At 41.0% G+C, this 12,660-nt stretch overlaps 1 protein-coding gene across 1 annotated transcript in view; it reads right to left on the bottom strand.

The window, feature by feature from the left end:
- HACD2 (3-hydroxyacyl-CoA dehydratase 2) overlaps nucleotides 1-12,660 on the bottom strand; it is an 89,558-nt gene that overhangs the window by 68,053 nt on the left and 8,845 nt on the right. The window contains exon 3 of the mRNA XM_059920964.1: nucleotides 1,203-1,221. Coding sequence (XP_059776947.1) covers nucleotides 1,203-1,221 — 19 coding nt within the window. The remainder of the gene's footprint in view (nucleotides 1-1,202; nucleotides 1,222-12,660) is intronic.

Genomic DNA, 12,660 nt, shown 5'->3' with positions numbered 1-12,660 from the left:
GGCTATGGGACCAGGTCCCTTAACCTTCTCTGGGAAAGCAGACCACATGATAAATGAGTCTCCAAGCTCCTTTCAGATCTCTTGCTTAGAGGTGCTAAAGCAGTTTCCTAACCTTCTGAATCACGCTCCTCTGAGAATCTATGAGAGCTATGAATTCTACCCACCTTCCCAAGCAAACACAGACACATCCATACAAAGTTTTGCAAATCATTTGAGAAATCCCTGATTGTAGACCTCCTCCTAGTGAGAAAATAGCCAAGGTGCAATTCTTTATAAGGAAGATGTTTGTCTTCCTTAAAAGTAATAGAGCCCAGGTATCATAGTGATCCCTTTAAGGCCCATGGTAGAGAGTTTGCTGTGTGTCCACCTGAACCGTAAGTCTCCTCATCTCTGAATTCCCCAGTGCCCCGAATATAGTAAGTACCCACTTAATTTATCCATTATGTTGATCAGGGCCATAATGGTTTGAACGCATAGTTCTGGAGTTTTCAGACTTTTGGTGCTTCTCCGTGAGTAGCAACTTCAAATCCTGCCTTGGAGAGACAAGTCCACATGCACAGCACCCGCTATGGGTTTACTCCACAGGGTCTATCAATTTTCCAAAATTGATTTCTGCTTAGAGGAGTCTAGCCGCCCCACACTAGAAGTTATGCCTTAGTTCCAGAGCAGAATTTGATGACCCTCCGCATCCCCCAAAAAGGAATCACATTGTATCTGCTTTTAGTAGAAATCTCTCACATTTGTATAACCCTTTGTACTTGTACTTTCCAATCCCTCTCACATACATTAAATATTCATCTGAGAGGTAGGCAATATACGCAGTACTCCATTTTAAAAAATAAGGAAAGAGAGTATAACATTTAAGTAATCAGAGAGGGCTTTCAACAGAGCCCAGCACTCCAAGTCACATTTTTATAAATATGCTAGTGTTTCTCTATTTACCCTTGTACTGAGAAGGTAGGAGAGGCCTCTGTAGATTGACAGAGAAAAATAGCCATGGCGTTTAATAAAGTGTTCAGTGATAACATCTAAATAGTACCCATGATTTTAGAAACCAAAAGCCTAAGCAATTTTATACATAATGATTAAATAGGTTAGTTTTTTCAATGTTCAGTAAGAATCTAATCAACCTATCATTCATGACTTAAAAAAAAGAAAGCAGAATCCACTCTACATAAGTTGGGGGGGAATTCCATACTCACCTATTGCACAATGTAAAATCTAGAGAGAAAAAGGGGGGAAAAGAGAATTAGTAAAGATCAATAATATTATAGTTTTATTTCATACAAACTAGCCTTTCAGAAGAATAGAGCAGTGCCTGCCAGCAGTATTGAATTTGAAAAATGAACATTCAATTTTTAAACTTGGCTACAGACTATTTAACAAAATGTAAATTCTTGTTCAGTTTTTTGTTTGTTCATTTTTAGTTTGTGTATCTATGGAAGATTTCCTAAGGAATAAATCTTACCCAGTAGTTTAGCAAATGTCAAGGACCTCTTCCATAATACATAAACTGGTAAGAGCAGCCAGTGTACAACAACTCCCATGTCCCATTTGTACAGAACAGAACTATCACAGACTATGGAACACAGGCTCAGAAGAGCCTTTTCTTACCTGGCAGGCCCTTCAATGCAGACATTTGTTCTACAAAGCTCTACCCATGGACCCCATCTTATCTCATTCTGTGATCTCATAGGGGTATTCCCAGTCTAATCTCTAACCCCAGATCTCTTTGAACTCCAGGCCCACATTCCTTTGGACATCTCCATCTAGGTGTACCAGCAGCAACTCAAAGTTGGCATGCTTCAGCAGGAAGCTCACCCTTCCTTTCCTTCATACCTACCATGCCTCTTGATCACCAACCCCCCCACTCTCAGATTCAACTGCTCTTTCCTTTCCTTCACTCCCAAGTCAAACAGGTTTCCAAGTCCTGCCAATGCTTTTGGCACATCTTCCCCAGTTTTTTATTTCCAGTGCATGGGTGAGACTGCTATCTCCTCTCCATCTCAATGGCCATCTAACCAGCCAATTAGGTTCTTCCAAATCCTCTTCCAATTCATCCTGTATCTGGCACTGCTTTAACCTGGGTGGTGGTAGTAAAGAAGTAATTTGAAGCCATCTACAAGGTTGATTTAATGACCAAAGCTTTTCTGGATGATAAGACCTAACAACTATTGCAGTGCATTTTGGAATTTACGTTTCTCGAGCCGTCATTGTGTTGTTTGAAACTAACAATAACCCTGGCAGATGGGCAGGACAGATATCTCTACTTGCAGATGAGAAAACGAAGCCTTAGAAACACTGCTCAGCTTCACCAAGGTAGTAAGTGATGTACAGGATCAAGAATCTAGATTTTATTTCCACTCTACTGCTTTTTCTATCATTTCACTGTACATTAGTTATACCTGCAAAAGCTATAACTTGACAAGACTTAGCTCTATCTAAAACATGCCTAGGGACTTCCCTGGTGGCTCAGTGGTTAAGAATCTGCCTGCCAACGCAGGGGACATGGGTGCCAGCCCTGGTCCGGGAAGATCCCACATGTCGCGGAGCAACTAAGCCCGCATGCCACAACTACTGAGCCCGCGTGCCACAACTACTGAAGCCTTTGCGCCTAGAGCCTGTGCTCCACAACAAGAGAAGCCACCACAATGAGAAGCCCACGCACCACAACGAAGAGAAAAGCCCACATGCAGCAATGAGGACCCAATGCAGCCAAAAATAAATAAAAATTTTTTTCAAAATTTAATTAAAAAGAAAAAAGAATCCGCCTGCCAACGCAGGGGACACGGGTTCGATCCCTGATCCAGGAAGATCCCACATGCTGCAGAGCAACTAAGCCTGTGTGCCACAACTACTGAGCCTGTGCTTTAGAGCCTGCGTGCCACAACTACTGAAGCCCATGTGCCTAGAGCCCGTGCTCCGCAACAAGAGAAGCCACTGCAGTGAGAAGCCCGCGCGATGCAACTAGAGAAAGCCCGTGTGCAGCAACAAAGACCCAACGCAACCAAAAATAAACAAAAAACAAACAAACAAAAACATGCCTAATAAGGCTCTGTGCTCAAGTCTATGATTTCACTAAGTTTTTTCTGAAGGGAGGAGGATGGGGGTGGCTTGGATTAAAAAAAAATCAAGCTGCACAAATATGTCGATAACTGATAAAAGAACAAAAGAATTACTAGACTGCAAATCTTATATTTTTCAAAAGAAAACACTGCTAAGAATCTCATATGTGCGAATATTACAAGATAAGCCAAATCTCCTGCTGCAAAGTTGAGGAAAACTAATAAGATACGTGCTGATTAAAATGAAATGGAACGAAAGATGAGTGATGAGCATCCTTTGAGACAAGACAGATGATAGTGCCTAGATAGAAAACCTATTCTATTCATGTATGTGGCAAGATATCCAGGCTGCTGATTTACAATAGGACACTGCAGGAAAGGATGGATAACCTTAAGGCCTATCATGTCTTTTCTGTGTGATAGAACAGATCTTAGTCCTATGAGACCCAATCTCCCCTTTTTAACCACATATTTTAAAATGCCTCCTTTACTAAATATAAAATTCAGAGATGATATAACTTACCTGCACAAAAATTAAAACAAATAAACAGTGTCCTAACCAATATGTAAAGAAGAAATAAAAAGATAGTAGTTTATTTTAAAAAATATGTATTTCCACAGATAAATGTTTGGGGACACAATGACATAATGAAGCAGTCAGATATAGGTATCAACTTATGATGAATAGGTTTGGATTCAAAAATAAGAATATCAGAAAGCACTTTGGACAAGAATAGGAAAATAAAAGAACAGAGGTACAGACCAACCCTAGAATAAAAACAGTATTAAGATAATAATGGACATAGGGAAGTAATCTTAACTGAAGTTAAAACAACACGTCAAGTAAATAACAAAGTAGAGAAAATGAGGAAGTACAACATTATCACAAATGAAGCTAGGTCTTATTTATTTGTAAGTGTGGTGTCAAAATAATCCCCTAGATTATGTCATGGGATAGGGTAGGAAGAAAGTATCACAGAAAACATCCTTCTGCTTTGAAATCCCACTGAGACATACAATCTGTGCCTGGTCTGTAAAAAGAACTTGGAAACAATATTCTTTGAATGGTGCGACGAGGAAAAGAAGATGGATTAGACAAAAAAACAGTAATGCAAGATGTGATAAAGTAGTTGTGTAACTGTGGATAGTTTTAGGATAAAACTGAACAACTGTAGTGATTCAAAAAAAGGCAATATAAAATATTACTAAAATAGTTATATTAAAGAAATCGAGGGGGCTTCCCTGGTGGGGCAGTGGTTAAGAATCTGCCTGCCAACGCAGGGGACACGGGTGCCAGCCCTGGTCCGGGAAGATCCCACATGTCGCAGAGCAACTAAGCCCGTGCGCCACAACTACTGAGCGTACGCTCTAGAGCCTGTGAGCCACAACTACTGAAGCCTGTGCACCTAGAGCCTGTGCTCCACAACAAGAGAAGCCACCACAATGAGAAGCCCGCACACCGCAAAAAAGAGAAAAGCCCACGCGCAGCAATGAAGACCCAGTGCAGCCAAAAATAAATAAAAAATAAAAAAAATTTTAATTAAAAAAAAAAAGAATCCACCTGCCAATGCAGGGGACACAGGTTCGATCCCTGGTCCAGGAAGATCCCACATGCTGCGGAGTGACTAAGCCCATGGGCCATAACTACTGAGCCTGCACTCTAGAGCCCATGGGCCACAACTACTGAGCCCACGTGCCACAACTACTGAAGCTCACGCACCTAGAGCCCATGCTCCCCAACAGGAGAAGCCACTGCAATGAGAAGCCCACGCACCGCAACGAAGAGTAGCCCCCACTCACCGCAACTAGAGAAAGCCCGCACGCAGCAACGAAGACCCAATGCAGCCAAAGATAAATAAATTAAATAAGTAAATTTATTAAAAAAAAAAAAAAAAGAAACTGAATGAGATCCCTGCATTTCACGAGTCTCCATTAACTTAAAGTCTGAACAGGAATCTCAATCTGTTCCATATTTTCAATCAATTTCATTGCTTTTGCAGTTATAACACTGTTGCACTGAAATCCTTTTCAACTAAATATGCAAGCTGGAAATGCTATAATGTCTACAGAACAGAATGTGCAGAGTGAACAAATTACTCAATTATTTTGAGATGATACCTTTATTTCACTTAAGCTCCCTATTCATACCAACTGTGCTAGGCAGAATCCTAAAGATGATTCCCTAAGATTCCTGTACCTTGGTTATCCAATCAAACACTAAACAAGGTACCACAGGGCGGGAATTTTGCAAATGTAATTAAAGTCCGAAGTCAATTGATTTTAAGGCACAGAGATTATGTGGGTAGGCCTGATCCAACCAGGCCAGCCTTTTAAAAGCAGAGAGTTTTCTCCAGCTGGTGGCAGAAGAGGAACTCAAAGATATTCAAGGAACAAAAGATATTCAATATGCCATTTCTCACTTAGAAGATGGAGGAGGCCATGTGCAGGGACTGGAGAGCAGCCTCTAGGAGCTAGGAGTGACCTCCAGCTGACAGCTAGTAAGGAAATGGGACCTCAGACCTACAACCGCAGGTTAAGTGGATTCTGTCAACAAGCTGAATAAGCTTAGAAGCAGACCCTTCCCCAGAGCCCCCAGAGAGAAGCCAACCCAACTGACACCTTGATTTCAGTCTTGTGAGACCCTGAGCAGAGAACTCAGCCAAGCCCAGTTTCTGACTTATAGAACTGTGAGCTAATAAATGAGTGTGGTTTTAAGCCACTAAGTTTGTGGTATTTTGTCACACAGCAAGAGAAAACTAAGACAACGACCTTCTTCTAACTTAATAAGCTTTTTGTTTAATTTCTCGTGAAGATTTTTTAGTATGAATATGTACTACAAAACTATCAATTTATATTTGGAGAGGGATCAGCCCATGGTATATACAAAAGTCAGGGGGAACACAGACCTCCACTGAGTTGGACTGTCTCAGCGTAGGACATCTACTTATAGCACCCCCATTCATTGTGGCAATCAAAATACCCTCACAATTTTCTAAATCGCACTCTAGAGGGGTCACACTGCTCTTGCTGAGATCTACTGAGAATCACTGAACTAAAATAAGCATACCTCATTAGAAAAAAATTCAGAAGACTTGCCATATTCAAAATCTCCCTTGAAAATATGTCATAGTGCTAATGATCCAATGTCAGCTGCTAGGAGTGTTCACACAGTTGAATGCTCCCCAATGTGTCTGCCACCAGTGTCTGTGTTCCCTGGGTGAGCCCCCCCTCCCCAGCCTCTCCAGGAGACTCCCCAAGGCCAGCAGGAGACTGGGGCATGAATGGAACTGGTAGAATTTGTACACAGGCAGCCAGGCTCCAGAGCTGGTGCTCTTAACCACTACATATATCATTGGTTTTGAGATCTGTGCCTTACAAACCATAAATATTCAGAACTTTGAGCAGTACATTTGCTTCTCTCCTGTGTCTGGAATGAGAGATAACCAGAAGTACAGATTTAGACTCATTCATGAGCAGTTTCTAATGGTTTAGCTGGATGGTCAGGGACTTGGAAAGAACAGGATTGGAAGATAGTGACAAGGAAAGTTGGGGAAGAAGTATGTGGATGGATCTCTTAGAATGGGCATAGACATTGAAAATATTTGTCTCACGTGAATGCTCACCAAATGGCATCTACTGTAAAGGAGACTCTTAATGACGGTGGACAAAATGATGGACACTATTAACATCAATCAGACTCTTCCCAGCCATCCCAGTGTTTCCTCAATAGACCCATGAACCAATTGGCCATGTTAACAAGAATGGAGGCTACGCATGGGCTCAACAACATGAACTTCCTCTTAGCAAGGCAGACCTGGTTAATCCTACTGCTGAGCACCTAATCTGCCAATAGCAGAGATCAGAAGTAAGTGCCTCATAAAGCATCATTTCCCAGGCGGACAGCACATAACCTGATGGTAGGTCGATTACATTGGATTTCTTCCACCAAGGAGGGAGCAGATATTTGCCCTCACTGGAATAAACACATATTCTAGATATGGATTTGCCTTCCTTGCCCACAATGCCTCTGCCAGCGTCGCCATCTATGAACTCACAGGGTGCCTGATCCGCCATCATAGCATGCTACACAGTACTGTGTCTCATCAAAGAACTCACTGCACAGCAAAAGAAATACATACATCAATGGGCTCAGGCCCACTGAATCATTTGCTCTTAACCACATATGCCATCACCCAGAAATGCCTGGCTTAGTTGAAAGGTAGAACCGAAGACTCAGTTATGATGCCAATTGGGAGACAGCACCTTGAAAGAATAGGGTTCTGCCTTACAGGATGCAGTTTATACTTTGAATCACAGATGCTGTATTCCTCATCACTGGATTACACAGGTCCAAGAATCAAGGGGAGGAAGTAGGAGTGGCTACTCTCACTATTATACCTATTAACCCACCTAAAGAATTTCTGCTTTCCATCCTGGCAACTTTGAGCTCTACTTGTTTGGAGAGCTTAGTCTCCACAAGGTTACTGGTTGCACCAGGTGACAACAATGGTTCTACTGAATTGCAAGATTAAACTGCCATCTGGCCATTTTGGGCTCCTTATTTATGCTACTGAACCAATAGGCAAAGGAAGGGGGTTTATCTATGGATGGAGTGGTCAATCCTGATTGCCAAGGGGATATTATGTTGCCATACACAATCGAGGCAAAGCAGACTATGTATGGAAGCCAGGGGGTTCTGAGGCACCTCTTAGCATTTCCAGTAGTAAACGTTAATGGAAAACTACAGCAACCAAAAAGAGGCAGAATGACTAAGGACTCAGACCCCTTGGGAATGAAGGTTTGGGTCACTGCTGTGGGTAAGGGAAATATGGAATGGGTAGTAGAAGAAGGAAGCCACAGGTTATCAACTATAACCTCATGACCAATTACAGAAACAAAAACCGCAAAAAAAAAAAAAAAAGCAGTAAACATCTCTCTCCTCCTGAACCCTTTCCACTTCCACCCAGTGGCGATAAGCTCATTTTAGTTTCAAAATTCAACCTCAATGTTGAATGTCATCTTTCACAATAGGTTACTTGGAAACATCTTTTTTGTAAAAGTTTCTAAGATTTGCACTAAGGAAATTAATTTTGTAAGTTACCAACAAGTTTGTTCAGTTTCATTTTTTAAAAAGACTTCCATTTTTTAAAGAGTAGTTTTAGGTTCACAGCAAAACTGAGGAAGGTACAGAGCTCTCCCATTTACTCCCTGCCCCCCCACTGAAGCACAGCCTCCCCACTATCAAAATCCCCAACCAGCGTGGTATGTTTGTTACAACTGATGAACCTGTACTGACACATCACTGTCACTCGAAGTCCGTAGCTGAGGGTTCAGTGTTGCTGGGTTATACCTTCTATGGGTTTGGACAAATGTATAATGACATGTACCCACCATTTACAGTATCATACAGAGTAGTTTCACTGCCCTAAAAATCCTCTGTGCTGTGTCTAGTCACCCTTCAGTTCCATTTTTAATCCAAGGTAAAATAACAATAACAAAGTCCAAAAAAGAGTAGCAAGTCTCAAGAGGAATAGGAACCCAAGCAGCTTTAGTTCATGGATTTAACATCATTCAGCTATAGTTAAGTCCTAATTTCTGTCTTTCAATTCAAAATTCCACATTCTTTTTTTTTTTTTAATTTTTAATTTATTATTTATTTATTATTTTTATTTTTGGCTGTGTTGGGTCTTCGTTTCTGTGTGAGGGCTTTCTCCAGTTGCGGCGAGTGGGGGCCACTCTTCATCGCGGTGTGCGGGCCTCTCACTATCGCGGCCTCTCTTGTTGCGGAGCAGAGGCTCCAGACGCTCAGGCTCAGTAGTTGTGGCTCACGGGCTCAGTTGCTCCGTGGCATGTGGGATCTTCCCAGACCAGGGCTCGAACCCGTGTCCCCTGCATTGGCAGGCAGATTCTCAACCACTGCGCCACCAGGGAAGCCCAAAATTCCACATTCTTGAAGAAAAGTCTGACCAGCCCAGTTTGGGCCAGGTGTGCACCCCTGGATCAGCGAGCTATGGCCTGAGAGGCAGAGTCAGGGGTAGAGATGCAGCTGGTATGGGTCTAGTGGTAGAACTGTGAAAATTTCCAGAGAGAATAAAACCCCCTGAGCTGGGCAGCTCCACAAAGCATGTCTACTACACTCATGTTATGGAGAGGTCCAGAACTAATTTGGGTTATGTTTACCAGTATTTGGTTAGTTTTGAAAATTATATGTATTTATGATTTCATCTTTTTTTCTTAAAACTTAACCTATATAATAACATGTAGCCTTGAAAGACAGACATCAATATGTTAACAGCAGTTATCACTAGCTTATGACTGAAATGTTTTTTCTTCTTTATGTTTATCTGGGTTTTGCTACAATGAATATACAGCACTTATGATTATAGATGATTATGATTAGAGGCAAACACCTTTCCCCTCTCCTCTGGCTTCATGAGAAGCCTTTTCTTCCAAATATTTCTGGTCTCTCTCCACCCATTAATCACTTGGCTTAGGAAAGGAAGGATGACGCATCTGAGCAGTAAATTTGGCAAGAATGGGGCGTGCGTACCTCAGCTCCACCCTAGGGTTTCCACAGAGAACCCTGAGCTCTCTGGTTTCCTCCATGCTGCCCTGGCCCCTGCTGCCTGGGGAAGGCAGAGTCTAATCTGGAGTTCAGTTAGCAAACCTGCTTGACTTGCACACTAACACACAGCCTCCCGCTAGGCCTTTAGCACTAATACAGGTAATTTTTAGGGTCCTTATACAATTTGAGTTATTTCCCAATGTTCAGAACATAAGCAAGAAAAAGAGGGTATTTAGTGCGCTCTCTCAAAGGTTTCAATCCAAACATGTTTTCAAAATCCTTTTACATCCATTTTTGAAGGAGGAAATAGGTGAAATTTCCTTAATCACCGTTACTTTTTCTGTCACTTAATCTGACCTTTTTTGCTGTATTTGGCTCTATAATTTATTAATTCATTATCTGCTTTATTTTCATATTCTGATTGTGAAATGTTGAAGCCCCACAGCACTTAGAACTGGAAAAAAAATGTTAAGGTCATCTAATCCAGAATATTCATTACAGAGAGGTTGAGACCAAGTGGCAAAACCAAGTCTTAGTACCCAAATTTCTTGTCTCCAGTGTTCTTTTACATATACTGTGACACTTCACAAGTACAATTCTATTTTTACTTCTTTAGCCATTTCTGCCAGCTTTTCTATGATAATCATTCAGCCATTAATAAATTCCACCAACATATGTCTACCATGTTCCTTCTGGATGACAAATTGTAAATGTGGCAAGTTTCTCTTTGGCCTCTGCTCTGAAATCAACTTTATCTTAAGAGGATGGTCCTGTTTTTCTTGTATGCTTGGTCATGGAAGGCTGGTTTGTCCTTTAGTAAGGTTACATCAGTCCTTTATAGGCAACAGATTGTTGAATTTTGCTTTTTAAACGAGTAACCACAACCCTACCTTTTTATTTTGATAAAATTAATGAGTCTACTTGCAAAGACATTAGAAACAATGCATTTGTGTGTAGTCAATCATCCTATAAGTTTATTGTTACTGCTACTGTCTTTTTCTTTTTTTAATTTAACAGATGTAAAATTCTGTACTTCACTTTAAATCAAAAGATAACCTATCTAAGCTGCCTATTTTATTCTTTTTTCAAAGAACTTGTTTTTTTTAATAAATTTATTTATTTATTTTATTTTTGGCTGCGTTGGGTCTTTGCTGTGTGTGAGCTTTCTTTAGTTGCAGTGAGCGGAGGCTACTCTTCATTGCGGTGCGTGGGCTTCTCATTGCCGTGGCTTCTCTTGTTGCGGAGCACCTGCTACAGGCGCGTGGGCTTCAGTAGTTGTGGCACGCGGGCTCAGCGGCTGTGGCTCGTGGGCTCCAGAGTGCAGGCTCAGCAGCTGTGGCCCATGGGCTCAGTTGCTCCGCAGCATGTGGGATCTTCCCAGATCAGGGCTTGAACCCGTGTCCCCTGCCTTAGCAGGTGGATTCTTAACCACTGTGCCACCAGGGAAGCCCTCAAAGAACTTTTAAATCTTATTTTCCTAATTCATTTTTGTTTTCTATTATACTTTATTACATAGTTATTACATATATTACATCTTTCCTTTTTAATTTAAAGATTCACAAAGTGATATGTAAATGCACACTGAAGTATATAGAATAAAAAGCAGAAATTCCCTTGTATTCCCCCCAAATACCACATCCTTCCTCAGAGGTAAGCAGTAGCAACAGTTTGATATGCACCGTTCCATACCTTTTCCAATATCTGCAACTTGCTTTTTTTTCTTTTGATTTTCCTAACCTGAAAACATCACCATATTTTAATAATTATTCTCATTATTTTTGTCTTATGAATTAAAAAGTTTATAAACTCTGTTGTGACCTAAAATGTACATCACAAGGTTTGTCTTCCTTTGCTTTCCCTCCTTCCCACTTCGTTCTACCCTGGGAGAATCTGAAATATTTTATGAAATTACATGTGGACACCTTGCAATCTGTATGACGGTCTAAAGCTATGCTGTCAATGCAGTAGTCACTAGCCACATGTGCCTATTTAAATTTCAGTTAAAAGTAAATAAAACTCAAGATTTTCAGTCTCACCTGCCCCATGGGCTCAACAGCGGCTAGTATATCAGACAGCAGAGATTTGGAATATTATCGTTGCAGAAAGTTCTTCTGCACAGTGCTAGTCTAAAGAATTGGTTAATTTTATTTGACTTCCCTGGCGGCACAGTGGTTAACAATCTGCCTGCCAAGGTCGGGGACACGGGTTCGAGCCCTGGTCCAGGAAGATCCCACACGCTGCAGAGCAACTAGGCCCGTGCGCCACAACTACTGAAGCCCGCACGCCTAGAGCCCATGCTCCACAAGAGAAGCCACCGCAATGAGAAGCCCGTGCATCGCAACAAAGAGTAGCCCCCGCTCGCCGCAACTAGAGAAAGCCTGCATGCAGCAATGAAGACCCAACGCAGCCAAAAATAAATAAATAAAAAATAAATAAATTTATTTTAAAAAAAAGCATTGGTTAATTTTATTTATTTATATATCAGTTAAAAACCCTTTGATAAGGTTCTTTCAAAGTTCTATTATTTTGGTAGGTGTTTTCAAAATGTCTCCATCTGTAGGAAACTGCATGGTCTGCAGGAACCTAATGCTGTCTCCTAGCTTCATATGAATCTTTTTATTTTTCAAAGTCTACCGTCCCAAGTTGTTTTACTATTACATTTTTAAGATCTCTTCTCTGCTAGAAATCACTTATCTTTCTTTTAAGTTTAAAAATTTAACAAATAGGTGCCCAGGAAGGGAAGGGATTTTTTTTCTTGAAAAACAGTGCCTATGTACAACTCCATATACTCTCAATAACCACACTGAGAGGGGCTTTCCGTTCTGAATAGTTTTCTAGAATTTTTCCTGATTGTTTTTGAGTTATACTTTCCAACCTTTTCTACTTCTGGTAGCCATACTTTTTGACAGGTTGTATACCCTCAATCTGTTTTCTAGATACCTTGGTTCTACTATACTATTCATCTGTTAAGTTTCACTACTTTCCTGTATATTTTGTTTTTCTGTTGTATTGATAATCATTCATGCATTA

The sequence above is a fragment of the Balaenoptera ricei genome, chromosome 4, assembly GCF_028023285.1.
Source record: "Balaenoptera ricei isolate mBalRic1 chromosome 4, mBalRic1.hap2, whole genome shotgun sequence".
NCBI lineage: Eukaryota > Metazoa > Chordata > Mammalia > Artiodactyla > Balaenopteridae > Balaenoptera > Balaenoptera ricei.
This window is presented reverse-complemented; position numbering and strand designations above follow the sequence as displayed.